This window comes from Bos mutus, chromosome 24 (genome assembly GCF_027580195.1).
Source record: "Bos mutus isolate GX-2022 chromosome 24, NWIPB_WYAK_1.1, whole genome shotgun sequence".
Classification (NCBI taxonomy): Eukaryota; Metazoa; Chordata; class Mammalia; order Artiodactyla; family Bovidae; genus Bos; species Bos mutus.
The window spans coordinates 54,377,803-54,404,074 of record NC_091640.1 but is presented as its reverse complement, the minus strand read 5'-3'; the positions used below and the strand labels follow the sequence as shown (position 1 = coordinate 54,404,074).

The window sequence follows — 26,272 nt, the reverse complement described above, 5'->3', positions numbered from 1 at the left end:
CACCATCTGTCCCGCTTTAATCAGGAATGCAGTGAGAATGAATCCCATAAACACAGTGATAAGCCAGCAAAAGCGCCCAATAAGAGCATTTTAATATGGCATATGTTCCTTTGGCTAGCAGGGCACTACAGTTGCGTCGTATTTGTTTTCCAGTGTCGTTGATTTAGCTCTAGTAGAATTTTAGAGCTCAGAGGCACTTTTGAGACCACCTAATTTCTCATCATCATTTTATAAACGAGGACCGTATGAACAAGGAACTATTCCACAGTCCTCCAGTTAGCAGTTTACAAATCCTTTCTGTTATGCCCCCAGCTTCTCTGCTGTGGGATACAAAGGATGTCCATGATTCCTGAATCATTTAGATGTTAACATATGGCAATGATTTACATTGGTGTCCACTTCACCTTGATCAGTAAGTGAAGTGGTGAAGTGAGAGTTGCTCAGCCGTGTCTGACTCTGTGATCCCATGGACTGTATAGTCCATGGAATTCTCCAGGCCAGAATAGAGTGGGTAGCCTTTCCCTTCTCCAGGGGATCTTCCCAACCCAGGAATGGAAGCCAGGTCTCCCACATTGTAGGCGGATTCTTTACCAGCTGAGCCACAAGGGAAGCCCAAGAATACTGGAGTGGGTAGTTTATCGCTTCTGCATGGATCTCCCTGACCCAGGAATCAAACCAGGGTCTCCTGCATCGCAGGTGGATTCTTTACCAAACTGATCAGGGAAGCCGTCTTCAGTAAATAGGGTGAGGGAATGCAAGCTCTTCAGAGATGTGGTTTGGGCAAGAGTGCATTGTCCACTGGGTGGCGCTGTGAACGCTTTTTCCTTTCCAGAAGATACTGTCCCTGAAAAGTGAAAAGTGCTAACTGGCCTAGTGTGATCTTCCCTGTTGTCAGAGAGGAAGCATTAAGAGTCCAAGTTTCAAGGACCTACTGTATAGCACATGGAATTCTACTCAATATTCCCTAATAACCCGCCCAGGAAAAGAATGTGAACAAGAATGGATATATGTATTACTGAACCACTTTACACCCGAAACTGACACAACATTGTAAATCAACTATACTCAAACATAAAATAAAAATTACATTAAAAAAAGTTCAAGCTAAATACTGGCGCCCTGGCCGAGGCAGACTATTTGCTTGTCCTGCTGTGTGGTCTCCTTAAACCCTTGTTATAAAGATCATGAACGGAGAGTAAGTCCATTAGGAAGAATGTTTGTCAAAACACCATTTTTTCCCTGTAAATTCTAAATATATTATAAGTGATATGTTTCTTTGGTGATCCAAATATCATAATAAACTTTCAGAGTATCGTGTTCTCTCAGATCAACTAGAACTACAGCAGAAAAATATATATGTATATGTATATAAAACCAGAATGCCACAGAAAAGTTTTGAAAAATTTGGTATAAATTTTAAAATTGACAGCACACATAAGATATGACATACATGGCACCTTCAAATTATTATATGTTGAGGTTCTAATGTGTTCTAGAGAAGCATGTCAACCTTTCACATACATCCCCAATTGTCCCAACATTTCAATGTAGGTAGTATTATCCCCATTTTAGGGATGTTCAAAAAGTCAAAAAAATGACTCTGATATATTTAATGAATACATGTCAGATGTTTTATTCAACTCCTTAACTAATGAAGGAACCAGCAAGATTGTAAAGCTGATTTAGATAAAATATTTTTTGAAATTGGCTGTTGACCTGCATTTTGAAACAAGGAACATAAGACAGGATTTCCGGGTTAGATACGAAGGTAGTTCACATTCTTTAGGTCAAGAAAACATAACCTTTGGGATTACTTTTCTACCAGGCGAAAACCCACAGATTAACAAGCAACTGCACAAAATCAGGGCTCTAATCAAGTAATAAATAATAAAGTCAAACACAAAGAAATTCTCCAAGAGAATTAAAAAAATTCCTTGGGTCAGGTTATTAAACAATGACCCAATACGACATTAAAATCGTGTATTTTGAATCATAAGTTTTGGTTAATTTTTCTTAACAGTGATAAGAGCTAGAGAGGTTAAAGCCTTGGCAAAAATTACACAGTCACCAAGTTTCAAAACCAGGTCAGTCCGTGTCCAGAGATGTTCTGATATTTTGCTATAATGGCACTGTCTTATATTTTACCAAATAAATTCTGCAGAAGGTATGATTTTAACCAGCATTGCAAATAGTGTCAAAACATCTATTTCCATCAAGTATAAAAAAAAGTACAATCATGACAGCTTTGTTTTTCATGGATGTATCTGTTTTCCTCTTGGATGGAAAGAGTTTGGTTTAATAATGACATTAAGACATTTCTTTAGGTATTCTTTCAAAATGTCAAAATTTCTGTTCCATCCTAATTAGGAAGTGACTTTATCACTTGTGGCTTTGAGCCTTTACCAAAAATACATTTGCTACTTTTCTACCTTCTGACAGTTGCCGTGTGAGAGGTAGGTATCAAGACCAGTGCAACAGTATCCTTGGATACCAATAACTGAGACTAATGTAGGAGAAGCAGGTGGAATGATGGGAGAACCAGTGCCTAGAGAGAGATGAGCAGTCAGCGTTTGGGATGGGATGGAGAGATGCAGAAGTTTGACCAAGAAGTGGGCTAGGGAAGGAGCCAAGGTCTCTAGACAAGTGAGGGCGGTGAAGACACCTAGTCTTGACCTGTTATTCAGCTACTTGTAAAGGGACAGCAGAGGATGAGATGGTCGGATGGCATCACTGACTCAGTGGGCATGAGTTTGAGCAAGCTCCGGGAGTTGGTGATGGACAGGGAGGCCTGGTGTGCTGCAGTCCATGGGGTCGCAAAGAGTCGGACACGACTGAGCGACTGAACTGTGCTGAGCTGAAACCATGCAGGAGAATGCCTGTCTGGGCCACTGGGATGGACTGTAACAGCTCCCTATGAAATTAACTCTTGAGCTCAAAACGTATTTCTGGTATTACAAGAAGCATCTTTAGTGAACAGTTTGCAAGAATGCCTTGTGAAACACACACACGCCGAGGACAAGAAATAAGCAAGATTTGTCTCTTATTTTCTCCTAGGAAAAGAGAACACTGCTAGAAAAAAAACTGTCTTTGGAAAACAAGCTGCTGCATCTCAAATCCAAGGCTACAAATGCTAAAAGGTTTGCAAATCTACCTCCCAAGTAAAAGCACTTCCTGGTGTATTTGCCCTCCTCTGGTCCACTGAGCAGAGGATAGAAGGCTTCTGTCCCACAAGAGAAAGGAAGCCTGAAAGTGTGTGAGGAAGGGAGATTTGTTATATAACTGTCATGTGTCTCTTCCTTTCTAGCTACCGGGGGATCAGGAAGGAAGCAGAGGTCACTGCGGGTACAGGGAGACGGCTGTGTGTGTGGGAAGGGGGCAGTTAACCCTTTTGAAGAGTAAATGAGCCTGTCCCCTCCCCTGGTGCTGAACAGGTTGCTGTTGAGGTCTCCCTTCACCTGATGCTACTGATTAGGTTAATGGATCTCTGCTTCAGCTGGCATTAAATTAGCTAGCCCACAAGTGGAATTATAAGATAGTTTTGTCGTGCTCCCAACTTTGTAGAGAATGAAGGAAATACTGTGAAAAGCATCCTTAGTTCTTGGGACTTACTTACAAATACTCATTTGGTGTGCTGGTCCTGGGTGTGCTAGGGGTGGGGGTGGATTTATGGATATCAAACGGCTTGAGTGCTCAGCTGCAATTTGAAAAATTCTCTGAAATATGATAGAATAAATGGTATTACATGAAATTTCCTGAACTTTTTCTTTTCATTTCCTTTTCTTTTAATTCTAAGCCTTCCACAATCATCATATATTCTGATATAACATTCAAAGTTCAATCTGTTTCAAGATCTTAGTTCATCCATCTACAACTGTTGCTCTGGGCACTGTTATGAATCTCAAAATGTGCACATTCTTATTCTCATTTAATAACTTATACTCAAACATCAGTTTCTCTTGGTCCTTTGGTTTTTTTCCTATTTCCTTTTGTTTCCCTGTTATCTCTTTCTCTTCACTGGACCACAGAAGAGAACTGAGCTGGCCCTGACCATTTTGGACTGACCCTGTACCTACATGTTTGAAACACACAGAGATACTGCTAATATTAATTTCCCTGAATGCCTGTGAGCAGGCATACAGCCCCAGAAGGTGGGTTTCTAACTTGTGCAGCACTGCACATCTCTAACTTACAGGCAGGTCTTCCCCAGGTGGCACAGTGGTGAAAACCCTGCCCGCCAGTGCAGAAGACGCAAGAGATATGGGTTCAGTCCCTGTGTTGGGAAGCTCCCCTAGAACAGGAAATGGCAACTCACTCCAGTATCTTGCCTAGGAAATCCCTTGGACAGAGGAAGCTGGCAGGCTACAGTCCGTGGGGTCACAAAGAGTTGGACATGACTGAGCACAACACAGAAACCTACATACATCTCTGTAGATAAGGAAGAAAATACTATGGAAACTATCCATAAACCTTTGAAATTACTTGTATTTACTCATAATTTAACTCTAAGTAAATTTTTGGCTTACCTTTTTTTTTCCTAAAGAGAGTTTTCCATGCAGTAAAACTACAGTTGAGGCAACATGCCTTCCATTAAAAGTATAGACAATTTGTTTGATTTTTTCTTTAAAAATAGTTTGTTTTTTTCTTTCTGGATAATAGGTTTTGTCAGTGTTTGAGCCAAAAATGTAACCATTTTAGAAACCAAACTGATCTGTTCTTTCAGTTCTATTATATATGATCTGTCATGATGAAGAACTCTCAAAAAGCTCTTGACGTTTTAAAAGTATCTTGAGGGAAATGGATGTTTTGTGTTTCCAAAAGGGTATTTGAACGCCCTGGCTTGTGCAGTTTTCATAAATTGTAGGTATCACAAATATTTGTTTTACTTGTTACTTCGAGCTGTGTGTGGAGGTATTCACTTTGCTGAGTGACAAGAAAACAAAATCAGTATGAGTCAGATTCTTTTGGTTAAAGCAAAAGAGACTTGGTGAAGCTAGCATAAAGGATTTCTGTTCACGATTGAGACTGGATAGATACGGCTGTAAAGAAGATGTACTCATGGGAAGATAGGAGGACCACACTTTAGCACCTAACGTGATTTGAAAAATCAGGTTATTTTGTTGACCCTGCTTGGCAGTGTGTTATTTATGCAGTTTCACTCTTTGGTTGTTCTTGTTCTTCCTGGATGGTTCATTACCTTTTCCCACCATCTCTTCCTTTCAAATTCCAAGAAAAGATTCTGATTGGCCTAATACTACTTCCTGTTTTGGTCAGATTGAAGACACTGACCAACACCTACATGGACATCCAACCAGTGGTCTGTGGCAGGTGCCCCCTCCCAATCTTGTGGGTGATCTCTGCTTATTCAAGCAATAGCTTAGGCCTGCTTCCCTATGGGGCAGGGAAGACGCTGTGGGCGATTTGGTGGCTTGGGTGATTTAATTTCCCTTAAACATAGATAGTGAGTTAGATAGGTGCCATGACTTTCTTGAATTGCAGTGAGCTTTATCATTTTGATAAAGAGATAAAAGACTTAATATATTGTAACTTGGCATTTCTAATGTTAGAAAGCATCTCAGAGGATGATAACTTTTAAGCTTTTATAATTCAAAAGAAAAAGCTTTTTCTTGCATAAAAGAAGTCATGTCTGACTCTCTGCAACCCCATGGATTGCTGCATGCCAGACTTCCCTGTCCTTCACTCCCTCCCGGAGTTTGCTCAAATTCATGTGCATTGAGCTAATGATGCCATCAAACCATCTCATCTTCTGTTGCCCCCTTCTCCTCCTGCCTTCAATCCTTCCAGCATCAGGGTCTTTTCCAATGAGTCAGTTCTTCGCATCAGGTGGCCAAAGTTCTGAAGCTTCAGCTTCAGTATCAGTCCTTCCAGTGAATATTCAGGACTGATTTCTTTAGGATTGATTGATTTGATCTCCTTGGTCCAAGGAACTCTCAAGAGTCTTCTCTAGCAGTTCAATTCAAAAGCATCAATTCTTCGGCACTCAGCCTTATGTGGATATGTATATATCATTAAATTAAGCTAATCCTCACAATTACTTCTAACAAGAGTTAAAAGATTTGGCAGAAACATCTTAAAAACAAGGGTGACCCCATATTTTTACTACTGTCAGTACTCACTGGCATGTGGAGGTGCCTTTCAGTTTTTAAAGTAACCTCGGTTACCTTATTTAATTTAATCTTTCCATTTTCCTTCCAGAAGTAAACAGAGCTTCCAATTGGTTGCTTGATGTGTCAAGATTACTCCGCCTTTCAGAACTTGTAGGGCTAGAAGTTAGGCTCTAGTATTGCCATAGCAAACCCTGTGGCTCCTTCTTCCATAGAGGAGAACTGACTTTCTCAGGAGTCTCCAGAGACCTTCTCTCAGACTGGTTTCCTGGGTCCTCTGTGTGGCTGTGAGCAGAAGGCAGTTTTCCAACTTCTCTCTCTGCCCTGTGACATCTCAGACAAACACACAGGCCCATTTTAGAGTTATCCTTCAGGGAAACACTTTTGGAGTTTGTAAAGATAAGAAGTGTGTTGGCTTCTCCGTATCTACAGAAGCTACTCAGGGACGGCACATTCATTAGAGGAGGAAACAGGGTATCTTGAAGATGTGGTTACATATTTTTTAAATGAATTTATTTACTTGGCTGCATCGGGTCTTGGTGGAAGCACCCAGAATCTTCGTTGCAGCCTGCTGGACCTTTCACTGGGGCGCACAGGCTTGGTTAGATGCATGTGGGATCTTAGTTTGCAGACCAGAGATTGAATACGCATCCCTTGCCTTGCAAGGCAGAGTCTTAACCACTGGACTGCCAGGGAAGTCCCGTGGTTGAGTGTTAAAGCATACTTTTGTTTCTAACAGTAGTTTTGAGGGTTCTTTTAAGCCTCCCCACCCCACTTAGTGCCATCACGGAAAATGACAATGGGGAAGATTTTGACCAGCAATAGAAATCCCTGAGTTTGGTTGAAATGTGAGCAGAGCTGTACCCACGTCTTAGCTTATTCTTCACCGTGATCTGTCCTGGGAAAGGTAAGGACCTGGCCTCTCCTGTTCTTCTTCTTGTGATCCTCTCTTCTATTGAGGACTCTCATTTTTTGATGGCCTCCATAAAGGTCTGAAGAAACATCAGATCCCAAACAGCAGGAAACCTGAGTCCCTGTAGAGTCTAGTGTGATTCTTTCACAGTCTCAGAGATTCTCCAGGATGCCACCGATCTCACTATCTTCTCTCTCTCTAGTGGGAATTCCATGTTGGATTATTCACGTTCCCAGTGTTTGGATATGTGACAGGTGCCCAGAAGCAGCGGCGTCTTCATATATGCAATGTAATTTCAGTTGCCCCTTTCCCTGCATTCTGCTTGTATCTCAGCACCTAGCTCTTCACATGTCCTCTGGAATTTTCATTCCTCTAGATATCGTAATGTCTTAATCCCTGGTAATAAATGTGCTTTCAGTTCAGTTGCTCAGTCATGTCCAACTCTTTGTGACCCCATGGACTGTAGCACGCCAGACTTCCCTGTTCATCACCATTTCCTGGAGTTTGCCCAAACTCAGCCCATTGAGTCAGTAATGCCATCCAACCATTTCATCCTCTGACCCTTCTCCTCCTGCCTTTAATCTTTCCCAGCATCAGGGTCTTTTCCAGTGAATCAGTTCTTTGTATCAGGTGGCCAAAGTATTGGAGTTTCAGCTTCAGCATCAGTCCTTCCAATGAATATTCAGGGCTGATTTCCTTTAGGATGGACTGGTTTGATCTCTTTGCTGTCCAAGGGACTCTCAAGAGTCTTCTCCAACATCAAGGTTCAAAAGCATTAATTCTTCGGCACTCAGCTTTCTTTATAGTCCAACTCTCAGATCCATACCTGACCACTGAAAAACCATCGCTTTGACTAGACGGACCTTTACGTCCTGTACGAGGATTTAAAAGTGTTATATTCTGAGACTGTGTAAATGTGGCCACTATTATGCTCTTCATACTCTTTGTAATTATATATTTATGCCCCCTGAATTCTAAGAAATGTAAGATTGTGTACAAAAACTACATAACATAACAATCCTTTAACTGGAAGTAAATTAGATGAGGAAATCAGGGAGATACAGGAGCAGGACATAATGAGGTTAGTCCACAATGAAGCACTACACCTCCTCACAAAGTTTAAATTTTCTAGCAGCCAACCCAGTGAGGAAACTGTGATTAGTTTGGTGATTTGCCATGTCCATGTGACTAAAACCAACCAGTTCTTTGGGAGAAGTCTCTTTTTTAAAAAATATGCCTACAGAGAAGAGAGAACAGTTTCTAGGATTAGCTCATAGAAAGCACCATGAACAATGTGTTCAACTGAACCCTTACAGTAAACACAGAAGCTGTACCTCACAAAATGCTTTTAAAAAGGATACCATGATGTCAGAGAATAATTCGATCAAAGCCATACTCACAGTGAGCAGCAGAAGACATATGAGAAGGTTCAATAATGCTACCTCAGATGAATAGATTTTAAAGTATCCTGACAATTGGATGGAGAGAACTCAATTTCCTTTGACCAAATCTTTGGCAGACATTGGCCAACAGAGAGATTGAGGGTTTGCTTCTCACCTGCTGCTGCTGCTGCTAAGTCGCTTCAGTTGTGTCTGACTTTGTGCAACCCCATGGATGGCAGCCCAACAGGCTCCCCCGTCCCTGGGATTCTCCAGGCAAGAACACTGGAGTGGCTTGCCATTTCCTTCTCCAATGCATGAAAGTGAAAAGTGAAAGTGAAGTTGCTTAGTCGTGCCTGACTCTTCGAAACCCCATGGACTGCAGTCCACCAGGCTCCTCCGTCCATGGGATTTCACCTAGTACTTATTATACGGTCATCCCGTGTTACTAAAGACAAAACTGCTTGTTTTCATGTTTCTGCAAGTTAAAGAGAGGGTAACTTCCTTTCTTGCACAGTAAGGACTCTATCATGAAGAAGACCAGAAATGATACTCTGTTCACCATCTCTCCATGGTAAATTGAGAGAGCATCCTCAGTTCCCTTTTTCATCAGGATAGAGCCAAGATTTTCTTCTCTTTTAATTGGGGCTTTTTAGTCTGCTGCCATTGCCATTCCCAGGCTGTGGACTTTCTCAGCTCCAAGTCTGGGATCTTCAAAGAGAAAACCCCGGGAACTCATCCTTATGTTGTTCCCTGGATCCCGGGTCCCAAACCAGTCTTTTCTTTTCTCTCCATCTTTCTTACATACACATGTGCTCAGTTGTGTCCAACTGTATGCAACTCCACGGACTGTAGCCCACTGGGCTTCTCTGTCCATGGGATTGTCCCAGCAAGAATACTGGAGTGGGTTGTCGTTTCCTCCTTCAGGGGATCTTCCTGACCCAGGGATTGAACGTGTGTCTCCTGTGGCTCCTGCATTGCAGGCAGACTCTTTACCACTGAGCCACCTGGGAAGCCCTATCTTTCTTCTTGCTTTTGTTTATATATAATGTTCAGGTTTGGGGTTGTACTTACTGGGAAGAATGGGGAAAAAAACCACATCTTTTGAATCTTCCTGGAAGTAGGAAGTTTTTCAATTTTATTTTAATTTCAACACTGAGTTTGTATTTATATTGAGTCATTGGGAGGCAGCATAAATCCTGGATACAGACATTTGACCTCCTTTCCTAGGCCTGGTCTGTGTTAGATTTCTTCTTGATATTTTGCTTTAGTACATCTTAATATTAAGACTGAGTGCTTCAACTGAAAGATAAATAACAGTGATTAAAGGGAGCTCAAATGGTGGCTTATTTAGTATATTCTCACATTTAAAGACCTTAAATGGATGACTGGGTCTTATATTTACTGAACAAGCTTAAAGGAGATTTTTTTTTTGCAACGTCCTTTAATCACTGTTCTAGTGTCTGATGCAGACAATCCTGAAAGCCCTACACTTCCAAGAGTGCTTCCAGAAACACTTTTCTTCCATCTTAAGACCTATTTTTGATTTTTTATTTATCTATGATGAGCTTGATAGTAATATTCTTGTGAAATACACAGGGAAATTTCCCAAGTTTTATATTTTGGGGAGCTCATCTACCTACCCCCATCCTTCTAAACACTTTTCACATTTGGTCCTCAAGTTCTGGGTCATCATAAGACAAAATCAGACCATTTTGAATACTTACCTTTACTAATATACAGTATTTTCATATTTTATGAATTTTTAAAGCCAGCCTGGCTGTGCAAAGCATCCAAGTTCTTTCTCATTGTCCCCCAGGAAAGTCCTGAGTCTGACTGCTCTTTCCCTCTTTTCTTTTCTCTTTTTTTCTCTTCTCTCTGGAGCAGTTTTGAACCTTAGCACTAGCTATCAGCCAGATTTCTGTTTGCCTTCTGTACTTCTTTGATCCATATATCCACAACTCATCTTTTTGTGAAGTGCTTCAAGTCACTTTCTAATTTTTCTGCTGAGTTCCCGTGCCCTTGATTTATAGATGCTCTTTATATATTCTGGATACAGTGCCTTTGTTAGTCATTTACGTTACTGAGATTCTGAGGCTATCTGATTAACTTTCATTTGATGATCAGTAGTTTTAAGGTTTTGTCTAGTCAAACTTATTAGTCTTTTCCTTTGCAGTTAATACTGTTCTGAGTCCTGTTGGGTTGGCCAAAAATATCATATGGAAAAACCCAAATGAACTTTTTTGCCAATCCAGGATTTTAACAATCTTTCTCTATTCCAAACTCATTAAAATACTCTTCTATATTACCTTCTGAAATTTTTTTGGGTCCCCAGTTTTATCTTACATAGAATTTTTTTTTTGATGAGGTATTCAGTTCAATCACTCAGTCGTGTCCGACTCTTTGTGACCCCATGACTGCAGCACTCTAGGCTTCCCTGTCCATCCCCAGCTTCCGAAGCTCGCTCAAACTCATGTCCATTGAGTCGGTGATGCCATCCAACCATCTCATCCTCTGTCATCCCCTTCTCCTCCTGCCTTCAATTTTTCCTAACATCAGGTCTTTTCCAATGAGTCAGCTCTTCACATCAGGTGGCCAAAATATTCGAGTTTCAGTGTCAACATCAGTCCTTCCAATGAACACCCAGGACTGATCTCTTTAGGATGGACTGCTTGGATCTCCTTGCAGTCCAAGGGACTCTCAAGAGTCTTCTCCAACACTGCAGTTCAAAAGCATCAATTCTTCAGTGTTCAGCTTTCTTTATAGTCCATCTCTAGTGTTCAGCTTTCTTTATAGTCCATCTCTCACATCCATACATGACTACTGGAAAAAACCACAGCCTTGACTAGATGGACCTTTGTTGACAAAGTAATGTCTCTGATTTTTAATATGCTGTCTAGGTTGGTCATAACTTTCCTTCCAAGGAGTAAATGTCTTTTAATTTCATGGCTTCAATCACCATCTGCAGTGACTTGGGAGCCTCCAAAAATAAAGTCAGCCACTGTCTCCCCATCTATTTGCCATGAAGTGACGGGACTGGATGCCATGATCTTAGTTTTCTGAATGTTGAGATTTAAGCCAACTTTTCCGCTCTCCTCTTTCACTTTCATCAAGAGGCTCTATAGTTCTTCTTCACTTTCTGATGAGGTGAGGTTAGGATTAATCTCCTTTTTCTTTTTTTCCTGTGAGTATCCAGTTATTACAATATCATTTGTTGAAAATACCATCTTTTTTTAAATAATATTCTGTAGCATCATCTTTGATATAAATTGTCTGTTGGTCTATCTCTGCTGTAAATATGTAAATGTAAAATAAGAGTGGTGTGGTTATAGCATAATTAGTTTTATCAGTCTTCTGAAAATGAACATCTAGATTGTTTCCATTTTTAATATTGTGGACAATAACAAACTATATTTTATGACATATATATGGTATGTAATTGTATAGAACTTTATAGTAGAAATTATTTCATTCCTTAGGATAAATAATGATGGCTATCTTTATACATCATTTGTACTTGTGCAAACATTACTATAGTTTTTTCTATAGCAATTTTTTCTACAGTAAAGCAAACTCTTTTTAAAGCTCTCTTAAACAAGACTGAACAAGGGGAAAATTAAGATTGTCTTAAATATTGCAAGTTGCATGAAAGCTACTTGGTTTTAAGCAACTTTATTATATATTAAACATTATTGAGTGAACCGTAGTGTTTAGTACTGTCCTACTCAGAGCACTCAAAGCCTGGCTCATGGACCATCAAAATCATTGGAACACCGAGAGCATGTTGGAACTGCAGACTCTCAGACCCTACCCCGGCCTGTTGGATCAGAGTATGCATTTAGTAAGATTCCTGACAATTTAATAAGATCTTCCAATACATATTGAGTTTGAGAAGCAATGTTTTAGTACAGGATGTAAAACAATGGAAACTCTTTTTTAAAAATAAGAACAAGTTCTGTAGTGTCACATGAATTTCCACGACCTTTGTAAAATTTGTAGACTATAAAAAGTCAAAACTGTGATTGCATTGGATCTTGGCTACTAATTGTAAAGCCATAATAAGCTAAAATAAAATAGTACTTTGTAAGAACTCATTTTCCAAAAGCACATTCACTTTACCTCTTAAAATGTACCATGCAATCTTGTAGTGCTGTAAAGGTAAGGATTATTATATCTGTTGTACTGAGGCTTAGAAAGATTGTGTGATTCCAAAGTTACAATGCTCCCAAGTTTGGTGGTCTTGCCACAAGGCATTTTGCCTCAAACTCTCATAATAGTGAAAAGAAGAGAAATAGTCAAAGCTGTGTAATCAGTACCAGTTACCTAAACGGAGCTTTGGGAAAGGATGAATAATCTAAATTCAAACTTCACTCATCTTTCTTCACCAAGGTTGATATGCACTCAAAATATTAGCCAGAATTTAATTTTTTTTCTTGCCTTATTTACAGGTAGTTAAACTAACAAAAACAAGAAACTCCTCCTCCTCCCCTAAAAGGCAAACACAGGCAATTCACTACATATATTAAACCCTGTATCCTTGAAAACTGGTTTCAGATATATACGAAAATTCCTGGCCCTATGTTCTAATCCTACTATCCCATGTAATCATCTGTGTGTTATGGCTGCTAGGTCTATGGAGCTCCCATAGGTGAGACAGATTAGTTATGTCAGTGCTTCATCTGGCTCAGTCCAACTTGACTCAGCTACCTGCTGGAAGGAGGGAAGTCACAGGTGGCCACAGAGGAGCTTTTGACATGAACTGATCTTTACATTCAAGTTCATGTCTGAGCTAATCAGAGGCTGCTTCGTGGCTGTTTGCCTTCATCTGTCTTGTTTGGCATAAGGCATTCTACCCGCTCGTTGCCCAGTAGGAGAGTAGTGTAGGAGGAGAGCTAGGTAGCACAGCTGTAAAAATAGCTGTATAATGCATTAGCAAATCTTTCTTTTTTCCTTTGCATTTCCAGTTGCCAGGATCTTCAAAAGGAGATTTCCCTCCTCCAGGAGCAGATCTCACATCTGCAGTTTGTGATTCACTCCCAGCATCAGAACCTGCGCAGTGTCATTCAGGAGGTCAGGTTAATCAAGTGTGTTTCTCTGGCAGATGGTAGGTTTACAGCGAGAAGACCAAATACACACGCCTTGTCTGGACTCTGCAACTGAGATTCTTCTCCCCACTGACGGTTCCTTTTTATTCCCATGAGACATGGCTCTGTTTTCAGTGTCCTCTTTTGTCTCTTTGCCCACACCTGTGATGTTCTCAATGAACATCTTTGGGAAATTATATTTACTCTTTAGAGGTTTCAGTGATTTTTTTTTTTTTACAGTGTTCTGAGCCAGGTAATGTACACTGTTCTTTAGAAGATTTTTTAGATTAAGAGATTCAGCCTTCTTAGGGAAGAAATGATCTGTTTTCATTATTTCATGAAAAACGGTTAATTTACATAGGGGGTGTGTTAGCACAGGGATGGTTCTGGCCCTTCTTCACTGGAAACATCTCGGCAGGTGAAAGAGGTCGTTGTGGTGGCAGCCAGATGGATGGTAAATTGCACACTCAATTTACGTCAATATTTATATTGATCTGATTTGGGAATTTGCTTTAGACTTAAAACCAGACCCTCATTTTTGTTTGCTATATAATATTCGTTTCTAAATGGAGTCCTTCCAAATAATGCAAATGCCTTTCTAACACGATTGCAGCATTTGTACTTGGTTGGCTAGATCTCACCAAAAGGCCAAAGAGTTGAATCATGGCAATTTGAGAGCCAGGGAGGATGGAGGGGGCATCCCATTTTACAGATGAGAAGGCTGAGGTCCACAGTATTTAAATGGCAGAAGTGGCCTTGGAATCCACATGCTTCCTCTCTCACGGCATCATCCTGGACTTCATCACCCCACCTCCCCATCACCCCCACGTTGCCTCTTAGCAGATGTTCCTCCAAAGCAAAGTGGACTTACCTTAACATGCTGCTGGTTGACCAGATCTCCGCTGCAGGGAGTCGCCCTGTGCCAGGCTGTGGCTTTCCACCATGTCCACCAGCCTCTGCTTCTGCAGGAGGAAAGCATTGTGGGGATGAGTCACAGACAAGGACCCGTGTTGCTTCCTACAGGATGCATCCTGCTGAGCTTGGCTTAGACAGGTTTTCTAAAGATTAAAACGTTTAATCGCACCAGCTGTGTGCCTTCTTGTCCCCAGGTGCCAATTTGTCCTGCTATTTTCTGTAGCCTGCTGAGTCTGCTAATGCTCGGGATTTAATTTTGTTTATTTGATAAACATTATTTGACCACAGAAACCTGTACAATTTCTGACTTAAGGAACTATTCTCTGTTGTCTGGTAAGATTTTTTCATTTCTGTTTCTCAATTCTTAGATGGAGGCCTTAAAAAATAATTTAAAAGAACAAGATAAGAGAATTGAAGATCTGCAAGAAAAAGTTAACATACTGGAAGCCCAGGTAAGGAAGGCATCTATTGTATATTTCGGTGTGAATGTGAGTGTGTGCATGTTCAGTGTATCTGGGAGTCTGTATATGACTGTGTCCTCTGTGTGTGTGTGACACGCCTGTACGTGAGTTCCTTGTGTAATGGTGTAGCGGTGTGACACTATGTCCAAGTATATGTCTGTATGTGAATGTGTGTGTCTGTGATTGTGTGTGACTGTGTGATTGTCTGTGGAACTGTGATTGTCTGTGTCTATGTGTGAATGCAGGTGTGTGTGTCTGTCTATGAGTGTCTTTTTGTGAATGTGTGTTCATCTTCTATGCATAAGAATTATAGCTTTGCCAGGGAGGTACTCTTAATAATTATTTATTATCAATATCATGGGCTTTCCTGGTGGCTCAGATGGTAAGGAATCTGCCTGCAATGCAGGAGATCCAGGTTCAATCCCTAGGTTGGGAAGATCCTTTGGAGAAGGACATGGCAACCCACTCCAGTATTCTTGCTTGGAAAATCCCATGGACAGAGGAGCCTGGCAGGCTTCCGTCCCTGGGCTTGCAGAGTCAGACATGACTGAGTGAGTGAACACACATCAATATTAAGTCATTGTTAAAGGTTCATTCAAATTTTCAGAAATACTTTCTCTCTTGGGGAGCTCAGTGGTACTATCTCTCCATGTAGACTTGAATCAGAAGCTTGGTCAAGGCCCCTGTTGTCTGAAATCAGCTCAGCCAGAGAGCCAGGCTTGCTGTCTCCTTCTTTCCCCCCATCTTGAGACGTCTTCTCTCCTCTTTCTTCGTCCACATCCATCAGGGCATGCAAGCTTTGCCTCAGGGCTCACTGACTTCAAGAACCTAATAGAAATTTTCTTATGTTTCAGTGTTTTAAAACTTACCATGAATCTATAATTGACTGTGATACACCGTGATTTTCTGCCCAGTCATCCCGTCTTGGGCTGGCTTCCCTGGTGGCTCAGACTGTAAAGTGTCTGACTGCAATGTGGGAGACCCTGGTCTGATCCCTGAGTCAGGAAGATCCCCTGGAGAAGGAAATGGCAACCCACTCCAGTATTCTTTCCTGGGAAATCCCATTGATGGAGGAGCCTGGTAGGCTACAGTCCATGGGATTGCAAAGAGTCGGACACGACTGAGCAACTTCACTGCGTCCCCTCTTGATGGGGAAGCCCTTTTTAGGCGTTCAGCTGCAGTCCTAGGCTGGTGGTGTTCCCCCACTGCCCCTCCGCTCGCAGGAAGCACAGCAAAGCCTCGTGGTTGTTGGAGCGCTTGAGGACGTCTGTGCCTCCCGCCCAGCTTTGCTTGGTGTGCAGTCACCCCTCCTGTCTCTGTTGAGTGACTCTTCACGGGCTGCCTGGGCCTGCTCACCTTTCTACTTCATCCCTCGGTATTGTGGACCCTCTGTGTGTCACGCTGTGCTATTCCGTGAAAAACAGAGATGCTCTGCCTTCTGTGGAAATTTCGTCCTTTGGAGCTGTGCTGCTGCCCCGGACAGACCAGAGAGGAGCGCAGTGATCTGACTCCTAGCACACGCCTCCCCATTCCTCCCAGCTTCACATTCTTTCTGCTTTCCTCAAACAGAAGGAAAAAAGCTGCAAGTATTTTGCATCTTAAGTCTTGTAGCCATCTCCTTGTCTTGCCATTTCTGCCTTCCTAGAGGACCACTGTTGTCTTTATTCTAGAGGGTAAGCTCATGGAATCTTGGGTTTTCCTTAGATTCTCACCTAATCTAGGTTATCAGGAACTGTTTGTTTGAGGCTCACAGCTCTGTCGAGCTGAAAAATGTAGTGACTGTAGAATAGTTGTCTCAGATTTATGTCCACTCAAGCACCTGTAACTGCTTCTCGGTTTACATCCGGTGATGTGATTCAGGTCACATTAGAGCCTCTTCCTCAGAAGAAACGTCTCTAAAGGCATTTCTTCACAGCTTTTCTTACATAGTAGCCTTTGGCAAATGTTATTTATAAAATATTTTCTCTTAACGTATTTTAATAACTGTTTTTCTCTTTTTACATAACTAACGTATGTTCATTCATCCTGTACAAAGTAGGAAAGACGGATAAGCAAATATAACAAGAAAATCACTCAAATGTACTGCCCATGGGCAGTTATTCAGCACGGTTATGTCTATCTCTCTTTCTGTAGGAATTTTGTGCCTGTTACATACTTGTGTGCATATATTAAAGGTACAGACAATATATGGCACCATTTTATTGTAAACTTTTGTTTCATCAACTTTTTCCATGTCATTAATTATGTAATTAAGTCTGTAAATTCTTACTGAGTGGGTACTGTGGTGTTGGCACTAAGTTTGGGGAAAAAACCAAAATAGACGTGAACCTTGCTCTCTGGAATGTAGTATCTAGTGAGGGAGACAGATAGAAATACACTAACATGTAACTAATGGTATCATGGAAAGGTTCTGCAGGAAAAGGATAAGACGCTCAGGCAGTGACACCTGGGTGGAGGAGTGTATGTGGGCCATTTAGGTTGGTGGGTGGGAAGACTGTCTCTAGAAAAATGAATTTCAGTGTGAACTTCGTGGAAATTGGGTGGTAGGGCATGTCAGGTAGCCAGACAGGAGGCCATTGTGGGTGCTTCTAATCTAAGGGGTTAGATCATGAAAGGCCCTTAGGCCATTCTAAGGTATAATAAGAAGGTCTTTGCTTACCAGTCAAATTAAATTAACATTATCCTTTTAATTAGCCACCAAAGTTTCCACCGTACTGTTATGGAACAATCTAATTAACTTCATCCCTACTGTTGGCTTGCTTTCCAGGATAGCTTTTTGTAAACAGCAATGAACTCAATGTACTTGTACAAGTACTTTACTGATTATTTGTATAATTGCTTCCTTCCTCAAGATAAAGTTTTAGAAACAGAATTGGTAACTCAAAGACCAGATCCATCTTTAAGATTGTTGGTACATGCTCTGATTTTCCGTGTCTGCTGGGTCAGACATCTCCTTCAGCTGCCGCAGCTGCACCTTAGCTCACTTTCAGTCCTTCAGTTCTGACATTTCTGACCTGCTAATAGCCCTCTTTTTTACCCTCTTTATTATTAAGGGATTTGAGCATTTAAAAATCCTTTGCTATTGTTTTAATGAAATCTAAGAAAGTTGAGATGAAAAACACTAGTGCTCAGATTCCCATTTTGAGCTGGGATTCTCCTTCAGATCCAAGTTTATTTGTAATTCAAAGCAGTCAGGTGTGAGGTAGGGATCTAACTTTTTAGTTGTTTCCCTATTCAGCAGTCTGGGCTTCCATTATGAATTTGAAACACCTATGTATCCTAGGCTAAATTTCTACGCTGCGAATCAGTGCCAGTGGTGTATCTGCCTGTTTGGCTCCTTCTGCTTTAATTATCATAATCCGTCACTCTCACTCAGTGACGACTCAGCCATGTCTGACTCTGCGACCCCACGGGCTGTAGCCCGCCAGGCTCTTCCGTCCATGGGATTTTCCAGGCAAGAATACTGGAGTGGGTGGCCTCAGGGATTGAACCTGGGTCTCCCGCATGGCAGGTAGACTCTACCATTTGAGCTACCAGGGAATTCCATCATAATCTGTAGTACATTTCAATTGGAGAGGTTGTCTTCTTTTTTTGATCTTTCATTATGGTTTTAGGCTCTGGTCATCCCTAATTAAGTGCCAGCCCTCTTCACAGTCAGGGCATCAAGGGTGCTACTGCTTCTAAGTCAGTCTTATGTTCTTTAGTTGTGTCTCTATCTGCATCATCCCCAAAGCTAATTTTACTGTCCTAAGTAACCTGGCGACCCATACACTACTAAGGCCAATTGGCCTTTTGGTGTAATAGTTAAACCAGAAAAATGTTTTGCTCCCATTGTATTGCTTCTGTATCCTCAAATTTAGCAAATAATTGCTGACTAGCCATTCAGTGTAATAGGAGGAAGCAACAGATTGCATTCCCTTCATGAAACTTCTTGGTTGCGTGCAGTCCATCTATACAAGGCTGCAATTCCTATAGCCTCTTCACTAAAAAAAAACCCATAGTGATGGGACAGCATCTCTCAGTACTGCCTAAGATTCTCTGTATGAAGCTGAGTCAAACTACTATTTTTTTTAACACTTTTTTACATAAAAAGTCTTCAAATTATAGTGGTATTGATGAATGTCTTTATGATTTTGAAATGTATTATCTTCAGCAGATAAATAGTTTCCTGCCCTGCAGGGAATGTTTTAATGCCCATTTCAGCTTTAATAAAACTCATCCAAGCCACATTAATTTATTTATTCAGCAAATAGTTTTGTGTGTTTATGATGTACCAGGAAATGTTCCAAGAGGTAAATATATGGCATAAACAGGACAGACTGTCCTGACCTCATCTAGCTTTATTTTAATTGAAGATGTGTACAATAAATACATGAACAAATCAACGCACAGCTTAATTAGGGAGGGGTAACTGCTCCAAGAAGAGCAAAACAGTGTGACAGTTACAAAGTGATGGGAGTCAGGAAGGGCATCTCTGAGCCTGTGCTCTTGAACTAGGTACCTGAATTGAGTGAGTGCTTGATCTGGAGTGAGCCTGTTTCTAGTCTAGCCCTGGTCAGTACTTTGTTAAGAAGGTCTTAAACTGGAGTGACATGTGCAGGGGTGTACTTGCATTACAAACTTAAGACCGTGACCTATTTTGAAATAACAGTGTGAGCTGATTCTGTTTATGAAAAATTGATCACCAGAGCTGAACAACCCCTTTAAAGATGTCAACTTTCTAAACCACATAGACAGCATCTTTTTCTCATCCATAATCAACACACGTGTCTCTTTGAAGGCATGCTGCATATTTCATTTTGTTTAATCCTCAAAGCTACTTTGGGTGAAAGTTATTAATTACTACATTCCCTAAGGGAGTAAACTGAGATTTGGAGAAATTAAGACACTTGTTCAAAATGACTCAGCTGCATTTCAAGTCTTCCTGGCTTGAAGCACATGCTTTTCTTCCCCCACTATCTACTTATCTGCGTGATCAAATAAGTGTATGTATGTGCAAAATATATACATAGGTATATAAATTTAGAAATGATATTTATTTCTATACATTTAGCATATATATTTAGAAATGAATAGTTATAATGTTAAATTTTCAGGGTCATTTATATGTATTTGGGCCATTGTCACAGCTATTACATTAATTTTTTTTCTATTTTCTAGAGTTTTGAATCATGAAAACAAATACTTTTTTTCTAACCTAGCAGGGATTTTTTTTTTTCCCCTCCACAAGGGGAATAAAAATTCACTCATCTAAATCTGCTCTCTTTTTTCTTTTCAATCTTTGAGGATTTTAAACCTCTTTTAAGTCTCACCAGGAAATTTCTGCTTAACTCTGCCAAAATTACTTACTTTTCTTTCTACTTGGCGTATCTTCATCATCTTAATTTACAGCTCTGAAATTTATCTTACATTTCATGCATTTCTAATGTCTTCACTAATGACCTGCTCATATGGAGATGCATCTTCAGAAATTACTCCATTTTCTAGACTTTGAAGAGTATCCTACTTTATGTAATCACCACCATCCCTAAAATTTAATTTACTTCCAAGACTGTTTTTCTAGCAGTTTAACTATGCAAAAATTCAGTTCTTTTGGAAAACTGTATCAGTGAACTATCCTTGGGTAGATTCAATAATGGTGGACTTACTCTGGCCATTAATTTATAATTTTGTAAACTAATGATATAATTAAAGCATATGAAAGTCCATGAATAAAAATTAAAGACCTAATTCTATTTGATGAAATAAATCACCACAGAAGTTGAAATATGTGAAAATGTCTAAGATGATAACACTTATACTTCTGTATTTTTTGGAACCTAACAACTTGAGAAAGTAGGAGTTTGTTTGGGAAAAACTCCCAATAATTTCTACATACTTGTCCAGCCACAGCAATATTTTTATTCCAGTGCTTGTTGTCATCATGATATTGAGTTTCAGGTTGTGCTTCGTGACTTATGAAGTATTGTACAGAAAGGAGTTTTTCTGAGTCTTGTACTTGGCCCTGATAAATGTGGGCACTTGTTTGGAATGCATACTCAATTTATCTCCATTATACAAGGAACACCTTCATCACCAGTTTGTCACATTCGAAATACCTTTCCTGGTGAGATTTAGGCACTTAACTCTTGAAATATCACAGTGAAATGATTCATGTAGGAAGAATTTTGCTTCATTTTTCATTATTATTCCATGTAGATGCTGAGGGATGAGAAGGTGCAAAGTTCATATCTTGTCTTGGCTTTCCTTAGTTCAGTGGGTCTTCATCTTCACTGCACATTAGTATCACCTGTGAAGTTCTGAGACCTCCAGAACACTGAATGCAACCAAATGAAACAGAAACTTCGGGTGTAGGACCCAGGCATCAGTAGGTTGTAAATCTCCCAGGTAATCCCAATATACAATCAACACTGAAAACCACTCCTTCAGTCCAATAGGCTTTCCTATGTGAGCAGATATCTTAAACCTATCACTTGGCCACCCTGGGTTTCGGATTCAATGGCTTGGTTGGGAATTGAGGATGTGCAGTCTTAATAGGTTCCCAGATCAGATCAGATCAGTCACTCAGTCGTGTCCGACTCTTTGCGACCCCATGAATCGCAGCACGCCAGGCCTCCCTGTCCATCACCAACTCCCGGAGTTCACTCAGACTCACGTCCATCGAGTCAGTGATGCCATCCAGCCATCTCATCCTCTGTCGTCCCCTTCTCCTCCTGCCCCCAATCCCTCCCAGCATCAGAGTCTTTTCCAATGAGTCAAGTCTTCGCATGAAGTGGCCAAAGTACTGGAGTTTCAACTTTAGCATCATTCCTTCCAAAGAAATCCCAGGGCCGATCTCCTTCAGAATGGACTGGTTGGATCTCCTTGCAGTCCAAGGGACTCTCAAGAGTCTTCTCCAACACCACAGTTCAAAAGCATCAATTCTTCGGCACTCAGCCTTCTTCACAGTCCAACTCTCACATCCATACATGACCACAGGAATGTGATGTCCAGTGGGCCTTAGAAAGCATCACTACGAACAAAGCTAGTAGAGGTGATGGAATTCCAGTTGAGCTATTCCAAATCCTGAAAGATGATGCTGTGAAAGTGCTGCACTCAATATGCCAGAAAATTTTGAAAACTCAGCAGTGGCCACAGGACTGGAAAAGGTTAGTTTTCATTCCAATGCCAAAGAAAGGCAATGCCAAAGAATGCTCAAACTACCTCACAATTGCACTCATCTCACATGCTAGTAAAGTAATGCTCCAAATTCTCCAAGCCAGGCTTCAGCAATATGTGAACCCTGAACTTCCTGATGTTCAAGCTGGTTTTAGAAAAGGCAGAGGAACCAGAGATCAAATTGCCAACATCTGCTGGATCATAGAAAAACCAAGAGAGTTCCAGAAAAACATCTATTTCTGCTTTATTGGCTATGCTAAAGCCTTTGACTGTGTGGATCACAATAAACTGGGAAATTCTGAAAGAGATGGGAATACCAGACCACCTGATCTGCCTCTTGAGAAATTTGTATGCAGGTCAGGAAGCAACAGTTAGAACTGGATATGGAACAACAGACTGGTTCCAAATAGGAAAAGGAGTTCGTCAAGGCTATATATTGTCACCCTGTTTATTTAACTTATATGCAGAGTACATCATGAGAAACGCTGGACTGGAAGAAACACAAACTGGAATCAAGATTGCCGGGAGAAATATCAATAACCTCAGATATGCAGATGACACCACCCTTATGGCAGAAAGTGAAGAGGAACTCAAAGCCTATCGATGACAGTGAAAGAGGAGAGTGAAAAAGTTGGCTTAAAGCTCAACATTCAGAAAACGAAGATCATGGCATCCGGTCTCACCACTTCATGGGAAATAGATGGGGAAACAGTGGAAACAGTGTTCGACTTTATTTTTCTGGGCTCCAAAATCACTACAGACGGTGACTGCAGCCATGAAATTAAAAGACGCTTACTCCTTGGAAGGAAAGTTATGACCAACCTAGATAGCATATTGAAAAGCAGAGACATTACTTTGCCAACAAAGGTCCATCTAGTCAAGGCTATGGTTTTTCCTGTGGTCATGTATGGATGTGAGAGTTGGACTGTGAAGAAGGCTGAGCGCTGAAGAATTGATGCTTTTGAACTGTGGTGTTGGAGAAGACTCTTGAGAGTCTCTTGGACTGCAAGGAGATCCAACCAGTCCATTCTGAAGGAGATCGGCCCTGGGATTTCTTTGGAAGGAATGATGCTAAAGCTGAAACTCCAGTACTTTGGCCACCTCATACAAAGAGTTGACTCACTGGAAAAGACTCTGATGCTGGGAGGGACTGGGGGCAGGAGGAGAAGGGGATGACAGAGGCTGAGATGGCTGGATGGCATCACTGACCCAATGGATGTGAATCTCAGTGAACTCCGGGAGTTGGTGATGGACAGGGAGGCCTGGCGTGCTGCGATTCATGGGGTCGCAAAGAGTCGGACACGAGAGAGCGACTGATCTGATCTGATCTGATCTGACCTGACTAGACGGACCTTTGTTGGCAAAGTAATGTCTCTGCTTTTCAATATGCTATCTAGGTTGGTTATAACTTTCCTTCCAAGGAGTAAGCGTCTTTTAATTTCATGGCTGCAGTCACCGTCTGTAGTGATTTTGGAGCCCAGAAACATAAAGTCTGATACTGTTTCCCCATCTATTTCCCATGAATTGGTGGGACCGGATGCCATGATCTTCGTTTTCTGAATGTTGAGCTTTAAGCCAACTTTTTCACTCTCCTCTTTCACTTTCATCAAGGGGCTTTTGAGTTCCTCTTCACTTTCTGCCATAAGGGTGGTGTCATCTGCATATCTGAGGTTATTGATATTTCTCCCGGCAATCTTGATTCCAGCTTGTGTTTCTTCCAGTCCAGCGTTTCTCATGATGTACTCTGCATATAAGTTAAATAAACAGGGTGACAATATACAGCCTTGACGCACTCCTTTTCCTATTTGGAAGCAGTCAGTTTCCCAGGGGATGTTAACACTTGACCTCAGCCGTACGCTTTCAGAACTGCGCCTCCATGCTTTTCTCTCCCTTTCTCCACCTCGCCAATGTCACCTTGTCTTATAGGCCCAGGTAAACCAAGGAAGTCCAAGGTGCATCCAGATTTGAAATATGATCATATGATATGTTTCTTCCACCTTATATATGATAGATAGGCTGTGTATCATTTACCACTAGTATAGAGAGGAAGAAACAGAGGCTTCGATGAGAAAATTGAAACTAAGGATCCCATGAACCGAAAGAACAGATGGTGCCTGTGTTCATGGAGTTTCTAATCAAGAGATTGCACCAGAAAGACAAATGTGTAATCAATATTGTGGATATCTTTCAAAAGGTTCTTTAATAAAGTTGTTTCATGAAGTTCTTTGCATCTGTCCCTATAAAAGAAACTGTAAAATGAAACAGAGTTCAGCTGCTGAATTTCAGAAGCTAAGCCAAAATACTAAATTTGAATCCCTTGGTAAATTAGGCATTTTTCAAGGTGTGTGTTTTTGGAAGTGATATTTAGGGCCTCAACACGCTTATGTTCTGTGTTCTAACAGAGTGACTGGAACAGCAAACTGACTGCTGAGGAGGGATGTAGGTGTGGGTCAACCAGGATTACTGAGTGTGGGACCAGTAAATGTGCTGCCTGTGTGATCTCTGCACGTTTTGTTTTTTTTGTTTTCAATTTTAGAACAAAGAACTAAAAACCAAGGTGGCGCTCTGGCCTGAAACTCCCGGGACGAAGGTATCTAAGGCTGTCTCTACAAGGTAAGGCCTTTCTTCCCCCACCACCTTCTGGCTTCGTGACTCCTGTTGAACATGTTTGACATTCATCCCACTTGAGTAAGAATCCAGTCCGTGAATACTTATGTAATCCTGTGTTTTCTGTCTGTCTCCCAGTTCTTTGAGAATGGGAACTGTATTGATCTTGCTTACCACTGACTGAATCCCTGAAATCTGATGTATGAATACTTTATGAATAAATGAATGAATAAATGTAGGTATCTTTTCCCTCCTCTTTGGTATAAAGCAAGCCCAGTCTTGGCTTCAACACTTACTCCAAACAGTACAGATTATCCCCTCTACCATTCTTGTTCCTCCATTGCTTGTATTTTCTGTGCCATTGATAGGCATTTTAATCATAAAAAGTGTGTATTTAGTTAAATTTCCATGTCTGTATCTCAAATCAAAGAGATTGTAAATGTCAAGAGGGCAAGAATAGTTCTTTATTTTCCACTTTATTTCCTATATTGTTAAGGACAAGTGTCTTTAATAACTACCTAATAATGAGTGAATGAGGCAGTGATAATGACCCGTAAAGCAATGGAAATGATAGTTGAAACCATCAAATCACTTTCTAATGTTGACAGAATCTGAAGTGACAGGTTGGTGGAAAAAAAGACTTCTGAGTTCAAATCTCATTTCCATAATACTCCATGAAATTATCACTTAAAAGAAAACATAGTCTGTAATTACATGAATCATTTTGAAAGTGATTAAAAACTTCCTGTTCTGGCAGCTTTTAAATTTCCCCGTCTGGTCTCTCTAGGGCAGAAACCCATTTTCTGAAACTCCTCTGCACAGTGCCTGACATGAAGAAATCAGGTCCCCTATGATTAGCATCAGTCTAGGAATTCAGGCAGATCTATCGCCCTTTTCAAAACACCCTGCAACCATGCTTCACTTTGCTAATGATGTATGTAATTAGAGACTAGAGATGGAGCCATTAAGGATCAAGCTTTCTAAAATCTCTGGGCCCCCAGATGCTAAGTTATTAACTTTTTTGGCCAGTAGCCCTGCAGCATCTAATAAAGAAAAATTGAGCCTAAGAAGTGTAATATTGGGTGAAATGCCTACATTTTAGAAGCAACGAAAAAAAAAAAATAGTCACTTCATGAGGGGAAGAGATGAAGATTTTAGACTAGAAAGGCAAATGTGATGACTTTCCTGGTGGCCTTGTGGTTAAGACTTCACCTTCCAACAGAGGGGATGCAGGTTCTATCCCTGCTTCAGGAGCTGAGATACTGTATACGTCATGGCCAGAAAACCAAAACATAAAGGACAGAAGCAATATTGGAACAAATTCAATAAAGGCTTTTTAAATGGTCCATATAAAAAAATCTTAAAACAGCAAGCCAGACTTTCCAAGGGAAGGGAGGATGGTCAACTTTAGCTGCCTTACTGGGTACATTCTCCTGGAGTCACGGACCATCATGGCCAGTCTCAGCTGTTCTGACCTGGAGGGAATGGAATCAAGAGTGGAGGAAAGGCGGGAGCAACAGGTGGTCTCTGTATTGACCGTATTGAGTGCTGAGACTCGGGCTGGTACAAGGAGGATGAATTTGAGACAGTGACTTCTATGGCCAATCCTTTTAGCTTCAGTTAATTAATAAGG

The 26,272-nt window shown here is 40.9% G+C and overlaps 1 protein-coding gene across 1 annotated transcript in view; it reads left to right on the top strand.

Annotated features, from left to right (window-relative positions):
• The window catches only part of CCDC68 (coiled-coil domain containing 68), a 41,540-nt gene that overhangs the window by 10,322 nt on the left and 4,946 nt on the right, over positions 1–26,272 (top strand). The window contains 4 exon segments of the mRNA XM_005899804.2: positions 3,055–3,137; positions 13,379–13,484; positions 14,782–14,865; positions 24,569–24,645. Of these exon segments, the coding sequence (XP_005899866.2) occupies positions 3,055–3,137; positions 13,379–13,484; positions 14,782–14,865; positions 24,569–24,645 (350 nt within the window).